The sequence below is a fragment of the Talpa europaea genome (genome assembly GCF_964194135.1).
Source record: "Talpa europaea genome assembly, chromosome: 11".
NCBI classification, from domain to species: domain Eukaryota; kingdom Metazoa; phylum Chordata; class Mammalia; order Eulipotyphla; family Talpidae; genus Talpa; species Talpa europaea.
This window is the reverse complement of record NC_140078.1, coordinates 92,987,041-93,006,032: the sequence shown is the minus strand read 5'-3', so window position 1 is coordinate 93,006,032 and position 18,992 is coordinate 92,987,041. Positions and strand designations below refer to the sequence as shown.

At 45.0% G+C, this 18,992-nt stretch overlaps 1 protein-coding gene across 1 annotated transcript; it reads left to right on the top strand.

Annotated features, from left to right (window-relative positions):
* Nucleotides 1-11,087: 11,087 nt before the first annotated feature.
* BTD (biotinidase) lies at nt 11,088-18,224 on the top strand (the record flags this gene model as incomplete). Its single annotated transcript, XM_084247609.1, has 3 exons — nt 11,088-11,339; nt 15,662-15,811; nt 17,055-18,224. Exons 1-3 carry the CDS (start codon nt 11,091-11,093, stop codon nt 18,222-18,224), a joined length of 1,569 nt encoding a protein of 522 aa, XP_084103735.1. The 5' UTR covers nt 11,088-11,090.
* Between the last annotated feature and the right edge of the window lie 768 nt (nt 18,225-18,992).

Here is an 18,992-nt window from a genome sequence, read left to right as displayed (position 1 = left end):
TAGAGCATGGCTGTGATTTACTGTTTGATTCATTTTTAAAAAACACATTTAACATTTATGACATCTTCTAGACACATGAATAGGAACAGAAATTAATACACATCCATGCACCCAACCCTTAGCTTAAGAATTTTACACAGTGCAAGGAAGCCACCTGTGTTAGCCTCGGTTATACCTCCTTCCTTGTCCACAGAGGTAAGCACTTTCTTGAATTTGGTGTTCCACATTATCCATTCTTCATGTTCCACAACCTAATGGACATTTAAGTTGTTTTAGCTTTTCTGTGTTAAAAGTGTTGTCATTGACACCCTGTATTTCCTTGTGTAGGTGTGTTAGTATTACATCCACCTCTATGAACTTGTGTCATCATCCCTTTTACTAGATAGTGCCAAATTGGTCTCCCAAGTTACTGTACTAGTTTGTGCTCCCACCATCTGGATATGAGAACTCCCCTTGCTTCACAGCCTCAATTGTGGTATTTAAAATAGTTTGCCAATGTGATGAATGTGAAATGACTTCTCATTTCCATTTCCCTGGCTACTGATGAAGTTATGTATATATGTATATGTATGTATATGTGACGATATGTACGTGTGTGTGAGTATAGATATGTAGGCATTTTCCTGTATCTGTATAACTGTAGCTCTATAAATATACCATCTGCATTTCTTCTGTGAATTACTTGTTTTTATCTTTTGCCTATTTCTTTATTAGATTGTTTATCTTTTTCTTACCTGTAGATGTTCTTTATATATTCTGAATATTTATTTGCAATTAATGGTTTATGTTCTTTGTAACTTGCTTAAGAAAACTTTCATAACCTGAGGTTATAGAAATTTTTTCTATAGTTTCATCAAAAAGTTCAGTTTTTCGGGCCTCCCCGGTGGCGCAGCGGTTGAGCGCTGGGTTGCGAAGCTGCCCGCAGCCTCTGCAGTGCCGGTTCGATCCCCGGTGCTCCCCGGCCACCGGAGGAGGATCCCACATGGTGCGCAGACCTCTCCTGCCGCCCGCTGCTCCCCTCAGCGGTGTACTTCGGTCCTTCTGCCTGCTCTGCTCCCCGCTCTTGCTCTGGTGAATTCTCTCACCCTCCCGCGCTTCTGATTGTACCCAGTGCTTGTATTAATCAATAAATAAATAAATCTTTAAAAAAAAAAAGTTCAGTTTTTCATGTTTAAGTCTCTAGCCTATCTGGGATTGATTTTTATATATGCTGGGGGCTTTCCCCCCCTCTATATCTATATCAATTAGATTTGCTGTGTAATTAACCTCTCCATTGACTTAAAGCTGTCACCATTATTTAAGTGACATTGGACTCAGGAGCTCCCCATGTGTCTGTGGTCAGTTGCTAGTCAGCTGAGTCACACAGCCACTGGAAGCTGACTGGCTGTCCCCTAGGGTGGTGGCCCAGCTCATCATTCAGCAGCCCTCCCCAAATTCTTCATATGAGAGCATCAAATTGCAAAAGGGGACAGATCCCATCATGGAATCCTTTGCAAGTGATTGAGCTCACACACTGAATGGGATAGCATGAAAGTTGCATGGTAAAGGAACATGACTGTGGAGAGAAGAATAACTGCTCATTTTGTAATCAGTTCACCAAAATATCCATTGTCCAAGCATAGTTCACTCTTATTCCAGTGATCAGTAATGTCCTCTCTACTATAAAGCAAGTTTCCATATATGCGTGGTATCTCTCTGGATTCTCTGTTCTTTTCCTACCCCAATTCCAATACTAATTTTTACCCCAATTTCCAATACTTACTTATTTTTAAGTAAGTCTTGATGTTGGTAGGACAAATCCTTCTACTTTTCTCTTTTGAAACCATCTTGTCAATTGCAATTAGTCTCCTATTCCTTCTGAAACAAATGACCACCAACTCAACAGCTTAAAACAACATAAATTTATTATCTTACATTTCTGTAGTTCAGAAGTCTGAAATGAGTCTCGCCAGGATAAGATCAAGGTGTTGGCAGGACTCATTCTTTTCTGGAGGCCCTAGGAGCAAATCCATGTTGTGCTCCTTGAAGCTTCTAGAAGCTTCCCACATCGTTGGTTCCATCTTCAAAGTGAATAGTATTAAGCCAAGTCATTCTCATGCTGCAATCTCTGTGCTTCTCCTTTTTCCGCTTCACTCTTCCACTCATGAGGATAACTGATTACATTGAGACCCCCTGAATAATCCAGAATGGGGCCTCCCCTGGTGGCGCAGCGGTTGAGCTCTGGGCTGCGAAGCTGCCTACAGCATCTGCAGCGCCGGTTGGATCCCCTCAGCAGTGTACTTCGTCAGTCTGCCTGCTCTGCTCCCCGCTCTGGGTCTGGTGAATTCTGTTACCCTCCCGCACTTCTGACTGTACCCAGTGCTTGTATAAATAAATAAATAAATCTTAAAAAAAAAAAAGAATAATCCAGGATGATCTGCCCATATCACTGTCAGCTGATTAGAAACCCTAATTCCCTTCGGCCATGTAATTTAACATATTCACTGGTTCTGGGGATTAGAACATGAACATTTTTGGCGGGCCATTGTTCTGCCTACTATATCTAGTCTTGGCCTTTTTTTAACATCTTACTGAGTTCCATGAAATACTGGGATTTTGACTGGAATTTAATTTATATATTAATTCAAATAGAACAATATCTTTAAATTATTTAGTCTATCTTGTCATAAGTATGATATAGTTCTTATTCCTCCTTAATGTCTATCAACGAAAGTCCTTTATTATACCTGTTTCTAAGTACCTTTTTATTTAGTTGCATTTTCTAGTTCTGGGGGACCAGTATATTAGAATCAGTTTACTTTTTTATACATTGATCTTAAATCTAACACCTCCGTTAAACTTTCTCATCCTGTGGGAAAATCTGTGGGCCAAATGTCAGGGTTTCTTCAATAGCTGATTTTAAGGAAATAAAAGGGCTGGAAAAGGAAGTTACGGATTAAAGAGACTTTTAAAAGATATGTCAATTTAATTTTTTTCAATTTCCTTTTAATGGGGAAGATTAAACCATCACAAGTGGGGATGCACACTGGATGATAAAACTGTTTAAAAACAATAACAGGGCCTCCCCAGTGGTGCAGCAGGTTGAGCGCTGCACTGTGAAGCTGTCCGCAGCACCAGTTCGATTCCCGGCCGGCCAGGGAGAAACCCACATGGCGTGGCAGACCTCTCCTGTCTCGCCCGCTGCTCCCCTCAGCAGTGTCTTCAGTCCATCTGCCTGTACTGCTCCCCGCTCTCTCTGGTGAAGTCTCTCACCCTCCTGCACCTCTGACCTGTACCCCAGTTCTTGTATAAATAAATAAATCTTAAAAAAAAAAAAGATTTAGAAAAGAAAAAAAATATTAAAAAAAAATAAAAACAACAATATACCAAGAAAGGGTAACTATAAAATAATGACTACTTGGTCACTAATGGGTAAGAGTTGCCAGATTTAGAAAACGAAAGAAGAAACACAGGTCTCCCAGTTACATCTGAATTTCTCATATACAATGAATAATTTTTAGCATGAATCTGCCCCAACATACTTGTTTATCTAAAATTCAAATTTTCCTGGGCCTCCTGTATTTCATCTGGCAAATTCTTGACTTTATTCAAGATGGTAGTGAGCTTTCTTCCTAATCTTGCTCATAGCCAGGAGTGATTGTAAGTCCCCTGGGCCAAGAAATTCAAATGAAGTCAGTGGACAGGGCTTTAGAAAAAGCTGAGTGCACTAGCAGACACTCTCTTACTCTTGTTCCAAGCAGCCTGGCATGGAAGCTGGACAGGCCTCCGGCAGCCACAGGTGACCCTGAGGATGGAAGCCACATGCTGAGGACAGAGAAGCTCAAAGAAGGATCTGGGCTAGATAACATCTTGGAGTGCCTGTTGTCAGATCTATTACCAGAACTTTATCACGTTCTAAGAACAAGTTGCCTTCTTTTACTGTGTTCTGGAACACTAAATAGCATAGGGATTATCTTTTCCTTTGTAGTTAGAAAGAATCCTCTGGAATCTGTCTGGGCCTGTCCTGAGTTTAGAGAGCTGAGGACATAGTGGTTTTGACAATTTTGTTTATTTCTTCTGTGATTATTAATTTGGTTCAATTTACTCTTTTATCTGAAGTAAATTGCATTTTGGTAAAATATTGTCCTAGGAAATTACCTATTATATCTAAAATGTCTAGCTTACCAACATAGAATTGAATCAGGAGGTCATGTTTTTAGTATCTTCTACATTTATAGATATTGCCTCATTTTGTACATGTTGTTTCTTAATTTAAATTAAGAAGTATTTGTATACCACATTTTGTAATTTTTTTTCTTAATTAGGTTAGCTGATGACTTAGCTATATAAAATTTCTTTCCAAAGGAAATCTCGGCCTTATCCATTAATTTGATCATCTTTGTGTTTTAATTTATTAATTTCTACTTTTCTTTCTTCCCTTCTGTTTTCCTATGCACTATACTACACTTTCTCCTGTCCCACCCACCTTTTATTAGTTTTATAATTTCACCCCAGGCTGTATAGTGAGTGTCAGAACCAAGATTTCAACTCAAATACGTTGAAACTTGAAAGCCCATATTCTTTACTCCCATGGTTTGCTGCCACTTCAACTAATAACTTTTCTTCTTTTGATGATTTTCTAACATTAAGTCCCAGAAGTAGCCTTTGATTCGTGATATGAATTGTGGCGCTTTTACCAGTAAGAATTGTTCCTCAACATCACTTTATTAGTTTACCTTAATTTTCATCCAAATTTAATATTTTTGACCAGTACCAGTTTAATGTTTATTTTGTACATAAGCTCAAAGTCTTTTAAAGTGTGTGTTTATATTTGCTTTCTTTTTGTTGAAATCTGTTCTCATTCATTGCCCATTTATAAGTGTTGTCTTGATGTTTATGTTTTGCATGCAAATTTTACTTTGTCAGTCTGTTTCCCCTATTATTTTATTTGCTTCAAAATTTAGAAAGTTGTTTCATCAAACATCTGATACCCAATTCAATTTATTCTATCTTCCTAACTAATTCAGTATTTTGAGTTTATTTTTGTGTATGGCTTAAGATGTTGAAAATTTATTTCCCATTTGTTGTTCAGTCATTCCAATATAATTTATCCAGCTGTACTTTTCCTTCCATTGATTTGAGTGTGGTGCCATAAAAAAATGTAGGCTTTTGCACAAAACAGATTTGGAAAATTCTGTTTCTGATACTCAAAATGCTTCATTTTCAAGAGTAACCTCTCTCCGAAAATGAGCTAGAACAGCTTCCTCTGCTTTGCCCCCAGTGCTGAGGAATGAGCACTAACTATCATGGAAGAATCTGAAACCTTCGCTACTCAGCCCCACTACCCACCTCTCCAGTGAGCTCCAGACTTGGAGGACTTGCGCCTTCATGTCAGGTAAAGCTACAGGGCATGGGATAACCAGTCAGATGTCTGCTTCCCAGAGGGTCTAGGTGGCACCGGATGGTAGGACTTGTGTTGGTAGCTCTGACTGCACTGCAACCTCTGCCAAGTGTGAATAGTTCTGGAAAGGTTACTGTCACTGTTGACTCCATGCTGACCTCTCACTTAGCACCCTCCACCCCCTGCCCACCTTGTGGGTCAGGTATACCTCTCCACCATGCTTGTGTCAAGAGCATCCCCCACAGGTACTAAGAACTGACAGCATCTGCGCATTTGCCCGCTTTTGCGGTTTCTCTCTGGTGATCTGGATTGTGTGTCTCCCGGTACATACTTCCTTCCTCATCTCTCCACAGGAGGAGGTGGCTATTGGCGCATTTTCTCTAGTGCTGCTTTACTTAAGCTTTTTCTGGTTGTTTCTCTCACACTTCCTACTATCATTCATCCTCAGTGTTTACATACTATCCTATTTAGGATTGTTGTTTGTTTTTTTTTTTTTTTCTTTCGGCTGAGGTAACATTGGTTTACACACACTGTATATGTTTTTTGTTTTTTTTAAAGATTTATTTATTTACTTATACAAGCACTGGGTACAGTCAGAAGCGCAGGAGGGTGAGAGAGCAGGGAGCAGAACAGGCAGACAGATGAAGTACACTGCTGAGGGGAGCAGCAGGAGCGGCAGGAGAGGTCTGTCGCGCCATGTGGGACCCTCGCCTGGTGGCCGGGGATCGAACTGGCACTGCAGAGGCTGCGGGCAGCTTCGCGGCCCAGCACTCAACCGTTGTGCCACCAGAGGAGGCCCCACACACACTGTATATATTTAGGAGTAGAGGTTCACACTTACTCAAATGTGGTACGTTTGCATACCACACCACCAATAATACCAATAACTCTCCCAAACTCCATTGGGCCCCCTCCACCCTTTGCTCCCACCTCTTCTCACCTCTGGTAACCTCTGCTCTGCTCTCAGAATCCAAGTATTTGGTTTGTCCTTTTTTTTTTTTTTTTTTTTTGCTTTCTTTTTATTCCACGTGAGTGACATGATGCCCTATTTGTCTTTCTTCTTCTTAACTTATTTCACATAGCATAATCCCCTCAAGTTCCACCCTGGTTGTTACAGATGTCAAGATTTCATCTTTTTTTAGTAGCTGTGCCACATTTCACTCTAGATATGCCTCATCTTCTCCATCCACTCCTCTGTCAGTCCGCAGTTTGGGCGCACGTGTAAGTGATGCTGCCTGTCGGTGTGGCTGGGCCGCATCGCCATCCACAGCCAGCCCATGGAGAGTGTGGCCACCAAATGTGAAATCTTCTCAAATGTAGAACTTGTGAAAGTAGAAGATGCAATAGGTTCTGGGAGTATGACAAATAAAAAACAGCTTTCATGAAACCCAAATCTTGGAAAGTCAGATGTTTTCTGGGGATTTTTTCACCACAGAAGAGATAGGTGAAGTGCTAGAAACGAAACTATAAGAACTGGAAGGGAAATACCATCCACTTACTGCTTAAGAACTGCGGGACTATTGTATGGAAGAGCACATGCCCGCGTGGAGTAGTGATATTCAGTCTGTCCACAGGGTGGCAGCAAACCTGTAGCATCCGTCTCGGCGGGGGTGCCGCTGGCACAACAAAGTGAGCTGCAGAACCCCTTCTAGGCGTTTCAGGGAGCCCTTTTATTTGACTGAAATTATGAAGACAATTTCCTACCCGAGGAAGGGAAAATTACTTCTGTATATTTCAATTGTCATGAGCTTTTGTTCCTTAAGTGTTCCAGAATAAATCACTCCAGTCAATGGAAAAGAAATAAGCCCCCAGTCCAAGGTGGGGTACAAAGTTCCATTTCTGTATGTCACTCAGTAATAGTTGGAATGTTGTTTAAAAGGTGACGTCATAACTTCCCACTTCAAGTCAGAGGACGTGGTCATTTATTTGCTGTTGCTTCTGAGCACAGCTTTGAATGTCGTCTTCATCAGTGACACAAGGGTCTACATTTGGTGTTTCCTAGGCAACCTTGGTGGGTGGAGGGTGTGCCCAAGTCCTGCCAGCTCAAACCACCATGGGAGTTAATCTGGGGCCAGGCCTACAAGTTTACAGTGGGTGGGAGAACCAGAGACAGAAGGCCTTCTGGGAAATAAAGGGTCTCTGGGGATTTCTGTAAATTCAGGTGCTATACCTGGGGCTGGGCATTATTTCTTCTCCTTGTGTTAAAGAATTTAGACAAGGGAGTCACAGATGTCCTGAGAGCCGGATTAAAACTATTTGGAACTCGACCTGTTTTCCTTGGTCTTGGGTCAGCTGTCCCTCCAAAGGCTCCTTGCTGACTCCTGATGACCTAGCAGGTCCCTCCAGCTTTGTTCCACAGGATGTGCCATCTGCCACCTTGCTCTGCCTCCCCTCCCAACCACGGAACTGTTATTGTCTCTGACCAGCAACGAGTGGCAAGATCTTTTATTAAAAAGATCAGTAGGTCTATATATAAATGTTTTAATGTATATACCTGCCTCTGAGATTATCTTATTAAGAATCCCTTAATAATAAGCCTTTCATTTTATTGCAGAAGACACTATTATAATAGCACAGCTAGGGAGGAGACAGCTAATTATCAAGATGAATCATTTAGCACGGTGGAAGGAGAAGTTCCCTGGTGTAAAAATATCTAGTGAGTGACATGTTACCAAATTTTCACAAAATAGATTTCCTTGTCATGTAGACTTTGATTTCTTTTCCTCACAGAGCCCAAGAACCTTCCTGATCAGGATTCCTGTCAGGGGGGCAGTTCCCAGTAGGAAACAAGGAGCGGAGGCTTCTGTGGGTCAGTTAAAAGACCAGGATGCTTGGTGAAACTCCACCAGTTCTCCCCCCACCCAGTGCTGATTTCCTTCTGGATCCTTCTCTGGGGCAGGCTGTAAGCCTTGGCTTTCACTCTGCATGAAGTGCAGGTCACTGGGCAATCTCAAGCAGGGAAGTGTCTTGACCACTCCGCATCCTCTGGGTGTCACAGCAGCTCAAATGAGATGGCCTGAAGGGAACCCGCCCTGCAGGGAGGTGAGGGGAGACCAGGGAGCCAAGCCCTGGCCTTTCTCTCTTCATTTTCTCTTGCCTTCCCTGCCTGTTTCTCCTTTGCACTTAACCACCCTCTGACATCCTGAGATATTTATCGCTGTATGTCTGCCCATCCCTCCAGAACGTGGGCTCCTCATGGCTGCCTGGGGCTGGCTCTCCACTGTGTCCTGACACCTCCCTCAGATCTGGCTCCCGGTCAGGGGTCGTCTTACATGTCAAATGCCCTCCATCCGAGACGGGTGCAGAGCTGCCTCTGCAGGCTCAGCCCGCACCTCATGTCACCATTTTGTATTGCTCGTGGCCTGGTTCTGACCAGCTCTAAAGATGAAGGCCCTTGACATCCAGAGCCCCACGCATCTTTGTGTGCCTGGTAACCTGGCAGCGTTAAAACCTCTCCTGCCTGCTGAACCTTGCTGCGTCCCTGCCTCAGGCCTTGTTCGGTTTTTCCAGAGACCTTTGAGTGGTGCCGGATAAAGGAAGAAAACTGGCATTTGCAAATTTGGTTAAAATGGCTGCTATTTCAACCACTTCAGGAAGGGCAAACTGTTGTACCTATTTTTGTTATAATTACTCATTCTCTCCTACCTCATTAAGCTTGCTTCTTTCAAGCATGAATACCTGTTTGAATCTGCATAACCTCTTATTATCGACCTACCTTTGTTCATGCACAAATGATTGCCATTTACAGCTCTTCTGCCGGGCTCTCTTGTAAATAATCTAAATTTTTATTTTCTCAAAATGGAAAGAAATACAGTATCTTGCTGGTTAACAAAGTTTCTATGTTTTGCTGGATTACAAGTCCCTGAGACTTAAACAGATGTTCTGTGTCCCCACATCAGGGGTACTCAGGTCTAAGTTGAGAAAGGGGGGTGTTATGATGGGCCTCAGGAGCCCTGACCTGCCTCCACACAGCACCGCTGCCCAGGCTTCTCCTGGCCTCTGTTTCCCCAGGTCTTAATGAGGCCATAGCCGTATATTTCAGAAATAATACAAATATGATTTTGAAGGTGAAAGTTCCCCCCCACCCCAGACAACTTCCTGTGATCTTTGTAAGGAAACTGGATGGAATGAAAAATAGATATTGAGGCCTTTTCATATTCCTTGCTGGTCTTCAGAGGCAAAATTCAGATAAGCGTATCAATTATACCTTTTGTTTCTACTCAAAAACTCATGACTGCTCACTCAAAGGCCCATTGTTTTTAATCTTAAAACATTGTTTACACTGTCCCAGCTGGATGGCACCAGATCCCAGGGTTTGGCACTCCAGTGGTATTTTCATACCCTGGGGAAAGAAGTAACAGTTTGAGACAGGGCTGGGAGGGAGAAGACTGAGCTCTGAGAAGTGTCTGACTTTGCAAGGATTCTCACTGAGCATCCCCAGTCCTTGTTCCAGTGCTGAAAATAGTCAAGGTTCTTTTGTTTCCACAACTTTTGAGAGGATAATGAAAAGGAATTTGGGGCCCAGAGTGTCTCGCTTTGAAATGAGAGCATATTCATGGTGTTCTGAGTCAGACTTGGCCGGGCACCATTTTCTTTTTGAAGAGCAGCAATATGATGCCTCCAGCCGTCTTTGTGATCTTGATGTTGAATCCAGATTCTGGGCGCTTGGTCAACCCAACCCTTCTGCACCCAGCACAGCTTGTCCTGCTACCTGGAGGCCGAGCTGACTTCACCCAGAGAATCCAACTGTCACTCTGAAGCCTTAGTCACTCATAACTGTTAGAAGTAAAAAATCCTTTTTTGGGGGGGGAAAGGCAGACATAAGTGTCACTTTAAGTGACATCATTTATTTCTGAGCTCCGGTGGTAGGAGATACATAGTTGAGTGTGCGTGCTAGAGAATGCTAGTTTATTTTGTAGAAACTTGCATTTTATCAGTGCGAAAAGGATTTTCTTTGCAAACGATTATGCTTTTAGGCAGGCGCTTGAGAGTCACAGAGGCTGAGAAAAGTGCAGTGGCAATTCTCAACTTCAAGGAGGAAAAACAAGGTCGTGCTTTGTTTGGGAGACTCCTTTTTACTGGCCCCTAACAGAGTAGATGTTGGCATTGAAATCGAAGTCAGCAGTTTCTCTGCTCCAAATAAAGAATGTAGTGCAGAGTGAAGGGAGACTTAGCTTTTATGTTGATGACTAACCAAAGAAATGCAGGGAGAATTTTAATCCATCAGGTGTTTAGGACTAGGAAAGGCCAGTTGTGTTATTAGGGTCCAACCGTCATAGCGGGTATAGACAGTTGGCCTTGGAGTGTGTTCGTGGATAATCGGCGGGGGGTGGAATATGTCACAGAATTATGTAAAATAATCAAAATAATTGTTAGTCTTTAACGCCTAAACTCGTGGCCTCCTAAACCAGCAGTGACGCACTACAGTGGCACTGAACCCTGGGTAAGAAAATCCCGGCCAACCCAGGGTCTGTTTTGGAAATGTTCTAGAGCCAGTTAACACAGTGTGCCTTTTTAAGCGTAGCTTGCTACGTGTTGGTTGAGAAACACATAGCCTTTTATTAGGAACATGAAGCAAGCTCTTTGAGCTGCAGTATCACGGAGGGTGAGTTTAATTGCTGGGATTAATAAATCACAGCTGCAGAAGTTAAATTCTTGGCAGGATACTTTATTCAGCTGCCTTGCCCTGGCCCCATTACATTCCAGATTGATGGTCTGCATTATGTCCGGAGCCGGCAGTCAGCTCGTCCTCTTCCTCTGCGGCTGTTGGGTGATCGCCCTGGGAGTCCACACCGGAGCTGAGCATCTCCAGGCCGAATCCTACGTGGCCGCCGTGTACGAGCACCCATCCGTGCTCAGTCCCGACCCACTAGCCCTCACCAGCCGCCAGCAGGCCTTGGAGCTCATGACGCAGAACCTCGACATCTACGAACAGCAAGTGCTGACCGCAGCGCAAAAGGCAAGGCACGCTCCTGGGTTAGCGCCTCAGCCCTCCGTGTAACCAGGCCCCTGTCAGTGGTTTCTGTGGGCCTTCTGGAAAATCAGCTGCACAGCTACAGCAGACTTGAATAAGTCAGCTGTGCAGAGTCTCACTACTGGAGAGTGGTCCAGGGACCAGCAGCATCGGCACCTACTGGGAACTTATGGGAAATGCAGAAGTCTCCCTGCTCCACGGCTGCTGAATAAGCATCTGTGCTTTAGAGAGCAAGACACTGGGTGATGCTTTTCACCCCCAGCCAGAGAAGCCCAGGGCTAGATCCCTGGTTCTCAAGACACGCCAGCGAGGGAATCACCTAGCCAGTTGTACACAGGTGTGGGTGCCTCAGTCCCCTGCCTGACGAGTCTCATGGGGTGAGGGCTGGGCATTGGGGTTTTCTAAGACTCCCCAGTGGATTCTGATGTGCAGAAAAATTTGAAAACTCCAACACAGTGGCCTCCCTGGGGCTTTCAGGGTTAACTGAAGCACTTTAAACATCCATAGCTCTGCCATTTGCCGCCTTCGGCTTACTGGGACTCATTTCTGGTCTCCGTGCCAGACTATGAACAATCTGAGACGTCAGTCCAGACAGAACCGAGCCCAAACAAAGGGAGGTGGGTGCCAGCCTTTGTGAAGGCTTCCTGCCTGGCCCTAATTTCCCACTCCCTCCAGGAAGGGTGGGGCAGAGAGGAAATATCAGTGCCAGATGTTACTGTAAGAAAATACCCTGTTGGGAAACCCATAACCAAAGGGAAGTTTGGCGGCCACTTAGCCCTGGTGGTGGGAAGACCAAAGCCAGCTGTTAGAGGAAGACTCGTTGGGCCCTGACCGGAAGTAAGCTCTGTGCCCACCACCCTTCCCTGGTGTCTGTGAGGTAAGAGGGCAGAACCACTCATGCCAGTGCATCCTGCCTGCCACAGACCCTGTCTCTGCCTCTGTCTTGCTACATTTAAAAATTCTGGCCTGTATTGTAAGCAGTTGTGCACGCACACATAAACACACACTCACACACTCAAGTTGGGAAGGGAGCTAGAAGATCCTGAGGTCAGTTTCTCCTTGAACACCTTCAGTGGCCAGGAACTCACTGTCTCACAGGTGCCCTGGTTTGTTCTAATTGAGGACAATAGGAACTTCTGGATGGATCTTCAGTGAGCAACAGTCGGCCTCTTTGTCATTGTCACCCCCTGCTCTGTCCCTTGCGCTAAACAGAGCAGACCAAGCTCCTTACCGTGGGGTGCCATTGTCTCAAGCTAGTGGGTGGCTGTCTCGGCTCCCTGACATCCTCCCTCGGCCTCTGTCTCCCCAGTGCCTCCCACAGTCCCCTGAGAGATGAAGTTTCTAGTCCTTCTACCAGAGACTCCACCCCACGCTTCATGAAGTTCCTCCCGTTCTGCCCGACGAGGACAAGGTGAAGGAGCGCTGTCACCGTTCTCCTGCTTGGCGTAGTCCCCAGAGGACTTTTGACAGCCACATCTCACTGGTGTTCTAGGCACCCGCTGTCAGATGAAACTTCACACACACACACACACACACACACACTCTCTCTCTCTCTCTCTCTCTCTCTCTCTCTTACAGAGTCCATTTATTTAACCCGAGAGCAAGACTTCACACGGGTGCTGTTACATTTCATCACCCAGCCTGTGGGGCTATTTGGAGACTTTACTGTCTCTGCATATCAGTTACCTTCACGTCACTCACACCTGTGATCCGCACCTCATTTATGTCGATGCTGAAGTCAGTGTTAAAAACTGCCAGGCCGCATGGCAGACCTCGAGACCCAGGTCCATTGGCGCATGCTCTGTGCAGCGATGTTTGCTTGCGTGGCGCCGGAAGGTCACCACCTCTTGCTTCTTTCTGTGCATGGGGCCATTCTAAGATATTTGGCAAATGCCACACTATAGTACACACTCCCCTTATTTTAGTAATGTACCCCAAAAGGACTTGGTGACTGTGCATCAGATGTTTCAGCTCCCCTGTGTGATTTCAGTATTAAAGCAGCTTGTAAGACAAATTGATGCCAAGCATGTGTCACAGTTTTATGTCAAATTCACACTAAGAGTAGAGGCTCCCAAACAAGTCAGTTGACATGACTGTGTGGGGAGAGGCGTGTATAGGGAAGCAGAGTCCAGCATGAAGAGAGCCACCTGGGCTGGCACCTGATTCCTCGGGAGTTCTGGATTTCATTAAGGTCTATCAGAAAATTGCTCAAATTGTTTATCAGGAATGCTCAGTATTCCTAGAATGGGTTGCGAATCACAGCTGACCCCAAGTGCTACCCCCTCTCAGATTTGCTTTCTCCCCTTATTCCTGAATGATTTGTCTACAGGAAATGCAATATAATATTGATCTGCTATAGACACATAAGTGATAGTGTCTATAAGAAAACATTCATTGCGCTCTATGCCTTATTTGTAAGGAAAATATTTGTCTGATTATAATTTTCAAGAAGTTAAACATATGGCAAATACAGAATGGACCTATGTCTAAGCTTTTCTTTGATTCATTAACTGATGGGGAGAGCAGTGAATCAGGGAAAGGTGTTTCAAAGACAATCGGGGAAACTCAAATCGTGTATCAGTCCGTGGAATGAATGTTGAAATGAATTTACTAATAGATACAAAACTGACCAGTGTCCGGCAGGGCAATAAAATTGTAATCTTTGGGGGATCTCTTACTGAATAACAACCAGTGGTACATCTACAAAGTCAGTTAAGCCTATTAAGCCTATTACGGTACCCGGGATACGTTGGAAAGGCCTGTATTGTTCCTCTTGCTTTGTTTGTTTTGCTTTTATTGAAGTAACTTTGTATCATTTCCAGTTTGTGCTAATTTCTCTTTATCGTGTGTAATACGGCAACTAATCACACATTATGATGTAGGGAGGATACTCTGGTGTAATCTTTCTGGAAAGCTATTTGGCAACAGGCTAAGAACTTAAAATTTTTTATACTCTGACCCAATAGTTTCATTTTTAAGACTTTAACGAAATAATCAGCGATTCAGTCAAAAATTTGTGTACAACCCTCATTCAAATAAGTGCTCTGAGCACCTTGTATGCACATAGTTGCCTCAATGTTATTACAAAAATTTGGAAAGTATTCACGTGTCTACTAAGAGGTAACAAACCCTAGTGTCCTCTTAAATACAGTGTGGCTGTACACATATATAGTGAGAAAGTGATGATAGAACATCACATATTTGGTATTACCTCAATCATAAACACACGGGCCCACACACACAGAAAAATAATGAAAATAGCGAAGATATCACAAAAAGTATCTTTGTCTTGTAGGATTATGGAATCTACATTTTCTGTTTTCCACACGTTCTACCGCTGAACTTTTGAAGCTTTTATAGCCAGAGGGGAAAAATATGAGTTTGCAGAGCATTCCAGAAATAAGTGACTCAGATTGCCTGTTATTTGAGATTATTCATGCTTGCACTGCTGCCTCCCCCAGCTTCCACACTGGGGCCAATGTTCCAGGCGTGACATTTGAAGCTGCGTAAGCGGAGAGCAGCGGCAGATGAGGGCCTGGCGAAGGGAGCTCAGGGTGCCCTGTTTGTTTGGAGTCCCCAGGTCGCTGGGAGCCCACGGCGTCTCCAGGTGTGGGAAAAGGCCTAGAGGGAGGTCTGAATTCTGAAGGGATCCTCCTGATTCCCAGTCAGGGAGTTTTGAGTTAGAACAAGTCCTTATTTCTATGCTGAAATCAACACACTCGACTCTCACCCACCAGCCCAGTGGGTCCCAACCTTGACTGCGCATTAGAATCACCTGGGGACCTTCAAACAAACACAGTTGCCAGGACCCCGCCCCACCAATATGGTCCTTTGAAACGCATTTTTTAGACGTGGATTTCTGTATCACCCTAAAAATTGCAGAAGTTGCGCGTCTGATTTAGAGGCATAGTAGTTAATGGCCTGATATTTTGGGCCTTGTATAATCAGCCCCATCTCCCCCCTGCACCACCGAGGGCTCCACCCGGCTCCTAAGTCTTTGCTTGGCAAGCTTCAGCTCCTCCAGCCACTCTTACTTATCCCGCCCTCCCCTGACCTGACCCCAGGTTCAGTTCATTATTGTTCCTAGAGGACTTTGTCTTGTTCCCGCAGCATTAGTCCAGTGACTCATTAGTCCAAGAATAAGACCCCAAAGGGGAGCCCAGCCACACTCGTCTCCCCTCTGATTCCTGGGCCAGAACAAGGGCAGGCTGGTCACCAGATGAGGGAATGGAAGAATGAAGAATGAATGGGGGGCAGGGATTCCCACGATCTGATAACATACTACGCTTTGATGTCTGGGTTTACAGGGTGTACAGATTATAGTGTTTCCAGAAGACGGGATTCATGGATTCAACTTTACAAGAACGTCCATCTACCCATTTTTGGACTTCATGCCATCTCCTCAGTTGGTCAGCTGGAACCCGTGCCTGGAGCCCCACCGTTTCAATGACACAGAGGTGGGTGAGGGTGCCAGCCCTCCTTCTCTGTCTGCTGAAGGCATGCAGAGCTGAGCCAAGCCAGGAGCCAAAAGCTGAGACATATTAAATGTCAGAGAGATCGTAGGCTCCTCTAAAACTCAAAGCCAAATTTCCTAAAGGCCACGTGCCACATTCACTCCATTAAATAATGCCTGGTATCACTAAGCATTTACTCATCCGTGACTCATTCTGTTGATTAATTATACAAGAAATACATGAATATAGGCTTATAAAACAAACAGAAAGAAAAAAAAAAAACTACTGAAGCCCACCTTCCCACAGCCCACCCCTGGGCTGCTTCCCTTTCTAGAGAAACTTCATCGACCGTCTTTTGTCTATCAACTATATTCTTTCCTCTGCATTTCATAGTTATGGACGTCCTCTTTATGAGCATACTGTAAGCTTGTTGTTGTTAAAACTCTTGCTATTACCAACAGTGTTGCAATGAATGCCCTCCGTATACATATTTTAAACATATCCAAGTTTTTCTGTAAGGTAAACTTCCTAGAAATGGAATTTCTCAGCTGAGGGATAGGCACATTTTATTATTTTAATGATTCCGAAAGCTCACCTTAAAAGATTCTGATTTCATACCAGCAACAGTGTCCAAGTGCCTGTTTTCCCACCCTTTGGTCAATGCAAAAGAGAGTCATTTTTTTAAATTTTGCCAATCTTGAGAAGGTGAAAATAGGGCCTCCCTAGTGGCACAGGGTTTAAATCTCAGCACAATGAAGCTATTGGCAGCCACTGCAGCATGTGTTTGATCCCTGGCCAGGGAGGTGACCCACATGACACAGCAGACCTCTCCTGTCTCACCTGCTGCTCCCCTCAGCAGTGTATGTAATTCAGTAGATCCGGCTGTTCTGCTCTCCATTCTATCTCTGGTGAATCCTCTCACCACCCCCATACCTCTGGCCTACACCCTAGATCTTATATGCATAAATAAATAAAATAAATCTTAAAAAAAGGATGAAAATATCTCATTTTAACTTTCACATTCATATTATTAATTGTTGAACATCTTAGATGTTTGGTCCCTATTTATTTTTGTTCTATGAATCACCTGTTCATGTTCTTTGCGCCTTTTCAGTAGTGGTTGCCTTTTATTGATTTATGCTTGCTGTTTATATATTATAGGCAGTACAGGCACTCTTCTATTTCAAAATGATAAGGCAACAGGAAGGAAATTTAAAATCCATTTATTTATGCTTTTTTTCTTTAGGTCCTCCAGCGTCTGAGTTGTATGGCCATCAAGGGAGATATGTTCCTGGTGGCCAATCTTGGGACAAAGCAGCCTTGTCACAGCAGCGACCCAGGGTGCCCAAGTGATGGCAGATACCAGTTTAACACGAACGTTGTGTTCAGCAACAACGGAACCCTTGTTGACCGCTACCGCAAGCACAACCTCTACTTTGAGGCAGCCTTTGATACCCCCCTCAAAGTGGATCACATCGTCTTTGATACCCCTTTTGCTGGCAAGTTTGGCATCTTCACTTGCTTTGATATCCTGTTTTTCGAACCCACCATCAGACTGCTCAGGGACTTTGAGGTGAAGCACATCGTGTATCCGACCGCCTGGATGAACCAGCTCCCGCTCCTGGCAGCTATTCAGATTCAAAGCGCTTTTGCCATGGCCTTTGGGGTCAACGTCCTGGCTGCTAACATCCACCATCCATCTCTGGGGATGACCGGAAGTGGCATACACACCCCTCTGAAGTCCTTTTGGTACCATGACATGGAAAACCCCAAAGGTCGCCTTATAACCGCCCAGATAGCCAGAAATCCATTGGGCCTTGGTATGGATAATGCCACAGGTGACATGGATCCATCCCATAGGAAGTTTTTAAAACTCCTGGCAGGAGATCCCTACTGTGAGAAGGACGCTCAGGAAGTACATTGCGACGGAGCCGCCACGTGGGACGTGAATGCCCCCCTGACCTTTCACTCGGAGATGATGTATGACAACTTCACGCTGGTCCCTGTGTGGGGGAAGGAAGGCTATCTCCAGGTGTGTGCCAACGGCCTCTGCTGCTACTTACTTTACCAGAGGCCCATGTTGTCCACAGAACTGTATGCCCTGGGGGTCTTCCACGGCCTCCACACTGTGCACGGCACTTACTACATTCAGGTGTGCGCTCTGGTCAAGTGCGGGGGTCTTGGCTTTGACACCTGTGGGCAGGAGATCACAGAGGCCACAGGGCTCTTTGACTTCCACCTGTGGGGGAACTTCAGCACTTCCTATATCTTTCCTCTGTTTCTGACCTCAGGGATGACCCTGGAAAGGCCTGACCAGCTCGGCTGGGAGAATGAACACTATTTCCTCAGGAAAAGAGGACTGACTTCTGGCCTGGTGACGGCGGCTCTCTATGGGCGGTGGTATGAGAGGGACTAGGGGATGGGAGGTGCAGCCCCCTGCACTTGCACAGGCCCCGTCCCGCCTGGCCGGGCTGACCTCTCTACCCCGGAGCCCGTCGTGGGAGCTGTAGGAAAAAGCAGGGGACAGAGATTCCCCCAGGGTCGCTTCCTCTGACTTAAAAATTATGGAGACATTTCCTGATATTTTCTACTCACATTTATCTTTTTCAAGTCACACCTTCCCCCAGCAAACCTCTCTTTACACAATTGGTCTTAAGAGCAAAACAAAAATAAACGTCAGTTCCTGTTTTACACAAACATAAGGCAGTGGGTTTTAGTGTGTGTTTTCCTTGTTCCTGTCGGTCAGGTGATTCCTGGGACAGACAAGCATCTCAAGCAACGCCAACATTTTCTAAGGTAAGAGACAGACTTTTAGAGCAGAGGTTGTGTGACGGGGCAGCCCCGGGGTCTCTCCCATTCCGCCCCCCAGCATGCTCTCCGGATGAAATGGTGACGCCAGAGCCACCGGCAGCGCCAGAAGTGTGGCTCTCGAAGTAGCTTCTAAAATTGGAAGGGACTTTTTTTTTTTTCCATATCTGCCTTTCCTCAGTGAACAGAATGTGTCAAGCAAGACGGGTAGTAACTGGAAAGAAAGCTGCCGTGCAGGGGGAGGGAGAGGGAGGGAGAGACTGGAAAAAAGCGCTGCAGAGAAGGGCAGCGGGGAGGTATGAGTCACTGGACTCTCCCTGTACACTGTGTCTCCTGCAGGCCTTCCAGAGGCCTCGGTAGGTCACACTGGCTTCGC